Here is a 12,541-nt window from a genome sequence, read left to right as displayed (position 1 = left end):
ATTAAGCCTTGTAGGCTGTTTTTCACAAGGAATGATTATCAAAAACAAAGTAATGATGCCAAATCATGGGCAAGATGTTCTTCAACAAGGTTTTGGGCCATGCATGATTTTATACCAAATAATAATACCTGGCAGAATCCAATATGGCTTCGGCTGGAAAAATACCACTTCAATATTGTCTTTTGCCGAGATAGGGAGGATATTAGGAAGCATAGGAAGGGTGATAATACGCATCTTAGGAAGCATATATGAAGGGTGATAGGAAGTATAGGAAGGTTACTATAGGAAGCGTGTTAGAAACAGGTTCCAAGCATGAGGGGACGGAGATTATTTCAATTGACAATGATGGAAATTAATTCATGAATAAATGTTTTTAATGCATAGGTATAGCAACGACAATAGGCTCACTATGGCATTTCCATGTTGTAAACAGTCACCAAATAAAAGAGCTGATTCCAGGAGGCTCTGAGGAGCGAACCTGTGTCGTCCTCTTGTGTTCAACTTGTTGTTGACCGATTTGAAAAATATTCCAGGAGTCCTGTTGTTGGCCTGCTGTTAGCCTATTTGGCCAGTTTCAGCCACCACAGCCTTGTAGTTTGCGAGCTTAGCTCAGGATAGACAGACAAGACAGACATACACACACACACACACATACAAATACCAACCAAACGAATAAGCCCCCCGGGCTAACACTTGGAGATAAAAACATTCAAGAGTACGTTTTGTCCATACATATGACGGAATCTTTGTTGGTCAATTAAGAATGATGTTACTTAAAGGGATATTTCACTTTAGTAGAACTTGCCATCTACAATTTTGCTGATGTCATCTGTAGATTGTATTAGAGGTTATGAACAATAGTTTATACATTTTCTTTTAAATTTTATATTCAGTCTTTCTTGCCAACAAAGCCAAGACAAAGTCCCACTCCCCTCAATACATCAACAAATGATACATCCTACCTTTCAAGTCTGGTGGCAACAAAGATGCTCTAATAAAGGAAGATGACAAATGAAAAGCTGCACCAATGGGATGAAAATGGAACAGATCCTGTCTCCTAAGTGCATGGGTGAGACTTTGACACAGCCATCTATCGTTTATACTGTGAGATCACTGGACAAGTCTCAAACAACCTTGTTTTTAACTGGATGTACAGGTCAGAAAAACATCAATTCAGTGTCAAAATGTAACACCAGAGACACACCGGATGCTGAAGCGCCTGAAGAGCAGCCAGTTTCCTTTCTGCGCCAATGTTAATAGATTGGACCGTTTGTACCAGGACAGGCGTCCTGCATGTCCTCATCAGCATAAGCTTTCCAATACCTTCTGTAGCTCATGTAAGGCATTACAGGAAGTGAGAAGGACTTGGTTAATCTCCCCTTGAGGTGACAGAAGAAGGAAAGGTAAATGAGGGGAGATGCTGAACACACATACACACAAACACAGAATGTTCATTTCATAAGGGGCCCAAAATAGCAGTGAACGTTCAGCGCCCAAAACACCAACAAATATGTCCCTGACCAAATACCTTTGGAGTTCACAGAGTACATATACTGTATATCCATAGAAATGTATAAAATTGCACGGTAAATATATTTTCTTTATTATTTCACAAAAAAAATTCAATTGAGTTACCAAATGTTTTATAACTATTACAATGGAGATACAGAATGTAGGCATCATAGTAATTTAATGTTACAAATAGCAAAGTATTCACATCTTTAGTTACAGGTGAGGCCAACTTAAAGGGGACATGTTATGGAAATGGGTAGGGTTGCAACATTTTGGGAATATTCAAAGGTGGAAACTTTCCATGGGAATATATGGGAATTAACAGGAATAAAATGAGAATATAGGGGTCATTTGCACAGGCTATGTTTACTATGTCATGTGCAGATAGAAACATATACCTTTTAAGATAAGATAAGATAACCCTTTTACCATATCATAAGCAGACATAATTGCAAACCCTTCTAATAGAAATCAATAGTTTAGTTATGAGTTCAACTTTTAACAGGGATTAAAAAGACCAGACACCTATGTCTTTGAATGGGGAGTTAGCCATGTTGAAGAATCTGTCACACATAGTTTTTCTTTCATATTTGAAGTCACTGGTAAACTACTAACAACATAGAATGGTTAAGTTGGTTAGACCAGCTTCTATGCATGTGCCATCCAGTGGATCTGCCACAGTCCTTAGTTACCATGGCAACCACTGTGCCAGCACAATTCCCAGCCTTTTGGCAGAGATCATTATTTATTTTAAACACATTTAAAACTCACGTTTCACCTCAAGTGCAGTAAATTATAATTTGACTCAACATACAATCACATCACATATAATAATTTTCTCTGAATTTGTCTATTCTGTAGTAAGTACGATAGTTTCGTCATTGCCGCCATCTTTAGTAGTATATAATACAGTACATTATAGATTTTATATCCATTTTAATCACCTGTTTATAAATAGTTTAATCACCTGTACATTGTATATTGCACTTTGCTTTTACATTTGCACTCTGGTTGGGATGCCAAACTTATTTTAATGTACTGTACTTTCTAATCTAATCTAGTGTTATGGATTTCCCCATTCAAAACTAGTGATCTACATCATTATATAGACTGTCTCTGGATGCTGGTAATTATCTGTACATGTGATGGAGGACTGCACTGCATATTGAATGAATGCACAGTGCAGGATTGCAAGTTAACTGAATTGCCATTACATAGTGCCACAATACCTAGTATTGCCTTGTTATGTGTATTCCCCCCACAAAAAATCTCACTAATATGAGCAAAAAAAACAACAACCGTAACTTCCCATGGATAATTTCAGAAAATGTCCCGGAAAGTTTCCATACCTTTGCAACCCTAAACATGGGTTTTGCCTTTGTATGGATTCGGCAGTCTGGAATATAATTTAGAGGCTACGGGAAAATTGCATAGATTCTCCTTGCCGTTTGGCCAGGGTTTGAAATCTAATCAAAAACTGTTCAGAATTTCTTAAAAATCGCATGGTCAATATTAGGGAAGAAAGAGGTGCTGGAAAATAAATAATATTGTTTCTTTGAAAAAAACACAACAAACATGTTCCACAGGTTCAAGGAAGTTGTATAAAGTTGTTGAAAAAAAACATAATATGCCCCCTTAAACAAAGTGTTCCCACAGTTGGGAGTAGAATATCGTAGAACTTTGCTCATCCAATCTTCAATTATCCAAACAGATAATTTACCAAATGAGCGAAATGAACAGACTACATGGTAACAAAAAATATCAAACGAAGATGATGATGATGATGAAGAACAGGCACACAGACTTGGGCAGTTACACACAGGCACTACACTCAACAGTCACTAGACTCTAGTGACTAGAGAGTGGACAATAGGGCTATCTGGGATACCATCTCTGAAATAGAGGGCACACGTGTGTCACTGTAAAGTTTCGAAGTTAAGCATTATCACCAATCCCTTCAGTTGCATCGTCCTGGGAAAATCAGATAGCGATGCCCAATGCCCCTCCGTTCCCAAAGCACGTGGAGGCGAGAAGGAAGAAGCAATGGAAAAGTACACTTGAGAGTACTGGAAGAGTCCTGTCCTGGGGGGGCATGACAGGCCCATTAAACCCCTGCTCTCCATTGTTAACCATTGTTGTCCATTGCTAACGTTGCAAAGCATTGTTAACAGTGCTTTGAAGTTCAGAATTTCTCACAAAGACCATGAAGTATCTAAAGCAATATCTTTCTGTCCATCCGCATTAGGCGTGTGCTTCAGTGCAAATGGATATATACTTGACCCTTGAACCCCTTGGTGAGTGTTGAAGGGTTGGGGTCAAGGGTCACAGGGGGTCGCGAGTGTTTGAGCTTTTTCCCTGCTCAAAGCCTCTGAGTTTTCCTCTCCTCCAGACAGCGACAGACCCACATGGAGACCACCTCTGTGTTGCCGTCGTTATACTGCGTGATGAAAGAATGGTCCTAAGAACAGAGGGAAAGAGAAACATACACGTGTCATTTTATTTGAGCTGAGTTGAGCTGTGTACTGTAACTACAGAAATTCCATTGTCTTTGTAGAAATGTACACTGCCATCCAGAATAATGAGTTACAGCTAAATGAGCACCAAATATTACATTGTTTTTTATCTTAATTGCTCATAAAAATATTTTATTTATTTATTTTATATACATTTTAGTCTTAAAAGAGATGGTTGTTACATTGTTGCACCAAGTAATGTCATAATTATGTTTTATGACATTTTATATAAATACATTTCTAATAGCCTACATAAAAATAGCATTGTCATTTGATATGTTCTGTGAAGCCTCAAACTGCAGCCTTTTGCATTTGAATACATTTTCAGAGAGGGATCCAGTTGGGCTAGTATTTACTCTCGTAGTGTTGGCTGGTTCGGTAAATAATGGCAGGGAGACTGAGGAATAGAATTAGCCTAAAAAGGTAGTTTATTTTAGGGTCTGGCCATTTCTAATGATCTCTGAAGGAAAATTGCAAATAGAAACCTCACTTTAAACTATGCATCTGTACCTGTAAGCATAATTGGTAAAAGAGTGAAAGAGTGAAAAAAGCATGATGTTTGATGCATGCAATGTATGGACTGCAACCATTTCTTAAACAGAACATGTCTGACTAAAGCTTCTCTTTATGGAAAATTATACAACGGCATGCAAATTTCTCTATTCTGATTGGCTGAAACAGTCCATTTACACGTATGTATCCTTCATAATCCACGCTCCTGGTCCCAGGACCCGCCCACCACCGAATCACATCACTCCGCCGGATCACTCCGTCGGAAAAAACAAGATGGCGGACAATAATCTTTAACAAATGGATATGTTGATAGCGTCATAACGACTAAATATAAAGCGATTCTGTCAAGGGGAACGTGTTAGTATTTTAAACAATGTTGGATGATGTAATTGATGGGTCTTGACTCAATCTAGAACAAAAGAAAAATCGCGGATTGATTGATAGATTAATTGATTGATTTAAATTTCTTCCTTCCTACTTTCCGACTGCAGCGTTCTCTCTCACACTGTCCGACGCTGGCGGATTGATTGATAGATTAATTGATTGATTTAAATTTCTTCCTTCCTACTTTCTTGCAGCGTTCTCTCTCACACTGTCCGACGCTGGCGTACCCACAAACACACACACACACATACACACACACACACACACACACACACACACACACACATACACACACGCACACACACACTGTGACACACACACACACACACACGCACACACACACACACACACTCCTGTCTGCAACAGCGGGGGAGTCAGACTGAGAGAGAAGCAGCGCTGTTTTAAGTGAGCATGGTCTATTGAATTGATTGATTGATTGATTGCTAATTTTATTACTGTACCCCTGGTTTCCAACTGGTTAAGTTTAGGCTAAAAGAAATAAATAAAAAAATAGGGCGAAGAAAACGTTTTTTTCCTATAGGGCAAAGAAAACGTTTTAATAAATTTTCAATCAATCATTCCAATAATACACAGTTGGATGTGTTAGTTGGTTGGATGCACTTCAAGCTGCTTCCACATGAGGCAACTTCTCTCAATCATTCCAATAATACACAGTTGGATGTGTTAGTTTGGTTGGATGCACTTCAAGCTGCTTCCACATGGAGTTGTGGGAACTACTTTTTCTGGCGGATGGTTTTTTCAATAAATCTTCGATTAATGTGTGTTTATTGTATAGAAATAAGGTTGGATGAATCTGGCAGTTGTATAAAAGCTTTACACCACGTGCAGTCGTGATTTGTGACCAATAAACCATGCCTAGGGGGGTCTAACGACCCTCGGCTGCGCCTCGGGCCTAACAACCACCCCTAGGCATGGTTTATTGGTCACAAACCACTCCTGCGTGTGATGTAATGCTTAAGGACATCATGGTTTTGGCCCAATTGGATTGTATTGGAGCTTGGTGAGAGGACTTAGCACTGTGACAAGTACTAAAGCGATCTGTGATATCATGGCCTGCACTAGTCAACACCATGCCAGACAGTGTTTAAAATAGGGCCTGGGTTAAAAAAAAGATTAGAAAAAAAAGTTAGGCCATCCTTTAAACCTCAGCTTTACTGTTCACTTAAAACTACACAGTGTTACACCAGAGATGTCACATGTGATATCCCATTGACAATACCCAAACTCATCTGAGGGACGATGCTCTAGACGCGTCCCAAAGATCAAAGAGAAGTCAGAGGTCAAAGTGGAAGAGGTTATAAACGAAACCAGGCAACTGAGACTGACCCCTGAATTAATTTGCCATGTCTGGAGGAACAATTAGATGAACAACACTGTGGCCGGCCCGTTTAAATTGACTTGTCAGCACTGGTTTCAATGATATCTGTTCTTCACTAACAGGAGCTAACACAGTAGCACACAGGTAACAGGGGCTCAATACCAACCCAACAGGACCATTTCTTTGCTTAACTGTGAAGAATAAAGGTATGTACGTATGATCTCGGTATGGCCTGGTACAGGCAGATGCCCGATATCGGTATATTGGCATCTCTAAAATATGATAATGCATATTGTATGTAAGCGGATGTCCCTGCTGAGTTCAACGATGTTTGTATGACAAATGGTTCACGAGATACAAAAGGGGGCAGGGTTTAAGCATGGGGGCATGGTTAACATAGACCAATGAAAGTAGTAGTTTGTACTGAGCTCATTGACAACTCCCATGAGTCTCTGCAACAAACAGTTCATAAGATATGAAATGGGGTGGGGCTTATGCATAGGGGCAGGCTTAAGCATGAGGGCATGGTTAACTTAGACCAATGAAAGTAGTAGTCTGTACTGAGTGGACATATTGTGCCAAATTTTAAGAAATTCCGTCAATTCTGTGAGATATTGCATTCAAGAGAGAATGGCACAGGTCACAGTGACCTTGATCTTTGACAACCAAAGTCTAATCAATTTACCCCCACTCCAAGTGGACGTTTATGCCAAATATGAAGAAATTCCCTCCAGGTGTTCCTGAGATATTGTGTTCACAAGAGAATGGGACGGACGGACATAATGCCTCTGGCCATGACTGTGCCACCACAGAGGCATACAAAGGATTAAGGGATGGATTACAATGTTGAAAATAATGGAAGAAAGCAAGGTATTAGGATGTAGGGCATGCTAGCAGTTATTTTTGTCCATATCAATACTACAAGAAAAGACCAGACCGTTTTGGAATCTTTTTTGCCATTCGGTATCTGGAACTCCAAGCTCTAGGTTTTTGCCTAGCACTCCGACTTCCATTTAGCTTTTGACAGCATGTGTCAATGGAGCAAGAACACCCCTGAACAGCCAATTCATGGTGTTTATGTATGACACTTACTAACACTTTCACTTAGTATACCAAAATCAAAGTACGGGACTGAAGTTGAAATACTGTATCTGTGCTATTATTTATCCTTGGATAGCAGCAATCTACGATATTCCCACGGTACTACAGCCTGCCGTCGAGGGCTACAACTGGCAAATTGTGGACATTCATGAACATTTTAGAAGAGAAATTTTAGCAGGGACATTTAGTAGGGAAGTTTTAGCAGGGACATTTAGTAGGGAAGTTTTAGTAGGGACATTTAGTAGGGAAGTTTTAGTAGGGACATTTAGTAGGGAAGTTTTAGTAGGAACATTTAGTAGGGAAGTTTTAGTAGGGACGTTTAGTAGGGAAGTTTTAGTAGGGACGTTTAGTAGGGACGTTTTAGTAGGAACATTTAGTAGGGAAGTTTTAGTAGGAACATTTAGTAGGGAAGTTTTAGTAGGAACATTTAGTTGAGAAGTTTTAGTAGGAACATTTAGTAGGGACGTTTTAGTAGGGACGTTTAGTAGGGAAGTTTTAGTAGGGATGTTTCAGTAGGGACGATTCAGTAGGGAGGTTTTCAAAGGGATGTTTTAGTAGGGAAGTGTTAGCAGGGACATTTAGTAGGGAAGTTTTAGTAGGGACATTTAGTAGGGAAGTTTTAGTAGGAACATTTAGTAGGGACGTTTTAGTAGGGACGTTTAGTAGGGAAGTTTTAGTAGGGAAGTTTTAGTAGGGACGTTTAGTAGGGACGTTTTAGTAGGAACATTTAGTAGGGAAGTTTTAGTAGGAACATTTAGTAGGGAAGTTTTAGTAGGGACGTTTAGTAGGGACGTTTTAGTAGGAACATTTAGTTGGGAAGTTTTAGTAGGAACATTTAGTAGGGACGTTTTAGTAGGGAAGTTTTAGTAGGGATGTTTCAGTAGGGAAGTTTTAGTAGGGACATTTAGTAGGGTAGTTTTAGTAGGGACATTTAGTAGGGAAGTTTTAGTAGGAACATTTAGTAGGGACGTTTAGTAGGGAAGTTTTAGTAGGGACGTTTAGTAGGGAAGTTTTAGTAGGGACGTTTAGTAGGGAAGTTTTAGTAGGAACATTTAGTAGGGAAGTTTTAGTAGGGACGTTTAGTAGGGAAGTTTTAGTAGGGACGTTTAGTAGGGAAGTTTTAGTAGGAACATTTAGTAGGGAAGTTTTAGTAGGAACATTTAGTAGGGAAGTTTTAGTAGGGACGTTTAGTAGGGACGTTTTAGTAGGAACATTTAGTTGGGAAGTTTTAGTAGGGACGTTTAGTAGGGACGTTTTAGTAGGGATGTTTCAGTAGGGACGATTCAGTAGGGAGGTTTTCAAAGGGATGTTTTAGTAGGGAAGTGTTAGTAGGGAAGTGTTAGTAGGGATGTTTCAGTAGGGACGTTTCAGTAGGGAAGTTTTAGTAGGGATGTTTTAGTAGGGATGTTTTAATTGGGACGTTTTAGATTCAGATCGTTTTATTTGCAAAGTACAACAAGTACAATGGGATTCTTACTCTCCGTTTGCTCCACAGCATAAAGGAATAAAAGGCAACTATTCTTCCAGCAACGACCACAAGGTGGTTGTGATGAATCCCTCCCATCTCACCTCAAAGGCCGTTATCCCACTTTCACTTGCCAAATATCAACAACACTCACGCTAGCGGCTGTGGTGTTCCTGAGATTTGAGAACCGCAAGTTTATCGACTACCATAGCTAACCGCAAACTGGCTACCACTAATAGCCAGCGTTAGCTGCCTCTCAACACAGTGAAAGTGGACTGTACCTCCTAAAATTCTGCTGTTGCCTACTACTCATGGAGCCTACACGTACTCTGCTCTGTGGGTCTGGACAGTTTTGTGCTCTTATCTGTGAGCATTCTAACCATGCATTATCAGCTCTGCAAAGTTTATTTCTGCCTAATTTCAGTCTCTGTTCTAGCCCAGCCCAGGATGTAGTGATTCTGCAGGACTGGGGGAGCCCCATCAATCCTGCTGTCCTCCTAATGGCCAGTCAGGGTTAACACAGTCTGAGGTTAATTACTCTCATACAGCATCTGTGCGACTGTCTGTCCGTGTGTGCATACACATATGCACATGTGCATACTGTATATGGATGTGTGTGTGTGTGTGCATATGAGTGGGGTGGTATGGACGCTTCTGGGTGTCCCTGCGTACAGGATACCCATCTCATCAATCATTCCTGTTGCCTCTGCAGAGAGGGAGGAAGGGTGTGAAGAGAGGGCGGTCCAGAGTGATATCTTAATATCCAGCTCTCCACCTCTGCTCCAGACCCCTAACCCTGACACACCTACCATGGCTGATGGAATTTCACCTGACTGAGTGGAGTGCATAGCCTGTGTTATGCTACCTACCTAGTATCTCTCTCTCTCTCCCTCTCTCTCTCCTGACTGAGTGGAGTGCATAGCCTGTGTTATGCTACCTACCTAGTCTCTCTCTCTCTCTCCTCTCTCACTACTGAGTGGAGTGCATAGCCTGTGTTATGCTACCTACCTAGTCTCTCTCTCTCTCTCTCTCACCTGACTGAGTGGAGTGCATAGCCTGTGTTATGCTACCTACCTAGTCTCTCTCTCTCTCTCTCTCTCACCTGACTGAGTGGAGTGCATAGCCTGTGTTATGCTACCTACCTAGTCTCTCTCTCTCTCTCTCACCTGACTGAGTGGAGTGCATAGCCTGTGTTATGCTACCTACCTTGTCTCTCTCTCTCTCTCTCTCTCTCTCTTCTCTCTCTCTCTCTCTCTCTCTCTCTCTCTCTCTCTCTCTCTCTCTTCTCTCTCTCTCTCTCTCTCTCTCTCTCTCTCTCTCTCTCTCTCTCTCTCTCTCTCTCTCTCTCTCTCTCTCTCTCTCTCTCTCTCTCTCTCTCTCTTCTCTCTCTCTCTCTCTCTCTCTCTCTCTCTCTCTCTCTCTCTCTCTCTCTCTCTCTCTCTCTCTCTCTCTCTCTCTCTCTCCATACAAACAATATGAACACAAGCCTCCCATAATTACAACACCTGCTGCCTGACTTCAGTATAGAAAGTGTAAGGATAGAGTTGTTAAGACTGAATAAATACTCTTTAGTCAGGTCATTAAAGGTGTTGTGGCTTACCTTTCTACCAGCGACCTGATAGAGAACGGGGAGGGACCCATTTAAAAGTAGGGCTACATTAATCACCGTCTGCCCGCATCAAAACGGGATAATCACCTGAACGTTCCGCTCAAATACAAGTCACCGAAACCCAGGGGAAATTCTACATAACTCCTTAATTGTTTGGAGCCTCTGATAGGTCTTTTTAATCGAAGATTAATTTGTGTGATTTTAAATAACTCTACAAATGATTAATAAGCTCAGAAGAAATTAAAAAGGAGTCAGAGGAAATTATAATAAGTGGCTTTTGGTCACCACCTCATTAGAGTGGTGAAGGGAGGGAAGTAGTGAGAGAGAGAGAGAGACAGCGAGAGAGAGAGGCAGCAGGAGAGAGGTGAGGACGAGAGAAAGACAGAGAGAGAGAGGTGAGGACAAGAGAGAAAGACACAGAGAGAGAAAGAGAGATAGAGAGCGAGAGAGAGAGGCGAGGACAAGAGAGAAAGACAGACAGAGAGAGAAAGGTGAATAGGTTTGTAGAATAACTAGGTCTTTACAGATTTGTATGCTAATCTCTAGCTCCCTCTGGAAACACTGGCATTAGTTGGTGTGTGTGTGTTTGCATGTCTCTATGTGGTGTCTATGTAAGGTTTTAATGTCTCTTCACAGCACCCAATACTGCTTGCAATTTTCATACTGCCCACACAGGTCCACTGAGGATGCCATAGTCAACGTTATGCATAGGGTTGGGTATCGTTCACATTTGAACCGATACCGGTACCTGTGAATCGATACCGGTACCCAATGGTACCTTTTTCGGTACTTTACCCTCTAAAATCTTTATCTACCTACTGGTGGATCTCACGTGAATCGGTCGATACCCTTAAAAGTACCAGAATCGGTACCCATCCCTAGTTATGCACATCGCTTCACACCACCTGGACAAGAAACAGGGGAACTATGAGAGGATGCTATTCATTGACTACAACTCAGCCCACCCCCCCCCCCCCCCCAACACCATAGTCACCCGCACAAGCTCCTCACTAAGCTCAGGGACCTGGACTTGAGCTCCATCCTATGCCAGTGGGTCCTTGACTTCCTGACAGGAATACCGCAGACATGGTGAGACAACAGCACCTCCTGGATCATCACCCTCAATCCCCCCCCCCCCCCTGCCCTCTTCTATACGCAATATACACATATGACTATGTAGCCAAGCATCATCAAGTTTGCAGACGACACAGCTGTGGTGAGCCTAACCTCTGCCAACGATGAGAGGGCCTACCTAGGACAGGTGGAGAACATGGTGCTGTGGTGTCAGGAGAACAGCCTCTCCTTTAATGTCAGCAAGACCAAAGAGCTTATTGTGGACTTTAACACTTTCCGTGCCAGCCATGCGGTGCCTAGGAACCCTGTTGCTTGCCATCGCTATATTCAATGACAGAGCTCTCATATTTGCGAACGCATAAACTATATCTTAAATTATGGCTATGTGTCTAATATGGCCGTCGCTTATCAATGACTTGTTTGCAGTCAACATTATCGGAATGGATTTTTTTTTAATCGGTTCATTTCCGTTTTATACCATTTTGAAAAACGCTAGTTTTTTTTAAAGTTTCAGATAAACGCCCTTTACTGGAATACACTGGAATACACAAAACACGTTGTCATTTTTCTGCCCATTTATGAATAGTTTTCAAATAAACGCTAGATTATCGATAGTATATGTGTACTTATGCACGCTATAGAAGCGGGCTGAAAAATCTATTATCTTATTTCCTGATCGCACACACACACACATATGGCACACGCTGATATATAGGTGAAAATAGCTCTGATTATCCCAAGACTGGTAAAATAGATTCCTTACCTCAGATCAGATGTTCTCCAAAAAGATAATTCCAATTCCTGATCGCCATTCCAAATATCGATAACGTTTATTGATCCAACGCTGGGTACTGGAAACATATATTCTCCGCTGTTCTGATGGTGGGCGATTACTTCAGTAGGCTCGGATTACATGCCTGACAAGTAAAATGTGGAAGCAGGACTTTTTTTTCTCCATGCGTTTCATTCAATCTCAATCCAATCCAATGGGGTGCAGTACCATCCGGAGAGACGACAGGGGGCGGTATTTT

At 41.3% G+C, this 12,541-nt stretch overlaps 1 protein-coding gene across 2 annotated transcripts in view; it reads right to left on the bottom strand.

Annotated features, from left to right (window-relative positions):
* Positions 1-1,469: 1,469 nt before the first annotated feature.
* map2k5 (mitogen-activated protein kinase kinase 5) overlaps positions 1,470-12,541 on the bottom strand; it is a 242,248-nt gene continuing 231,176 nt past the window's right edge. For both annotated transcript variants that reach the window (XM_084337552.1, XM_084337553.1), the window contains one exon: positions 1,470-3,970. In XM_084337552.1, the coding sequence (XP_084193678.1) occupies positions 3,872-3,970 (99 nt within the window). In that variant the 3' untranslated portion in view covers positions 1,470-3,871. The remainder of the gene's footprint in view (positions 3,971-12,541) is intronic.

Source organism: Notolepis coatsorum (genome assembly GCF_963971535.1).
Source record: "Notolepis coatsorum genome assembly, chromosome: 20".
Classification (NCBI taxonomy): Eukaryota; Metazoa; Chordata; class Actinopteri; order Aulopiformes; family Paralepididae; genus Notolepis; species Notolepis coatsorum.
This window is presented reverse-complemented; position numbering and strand designations above follow the sequence as displayed.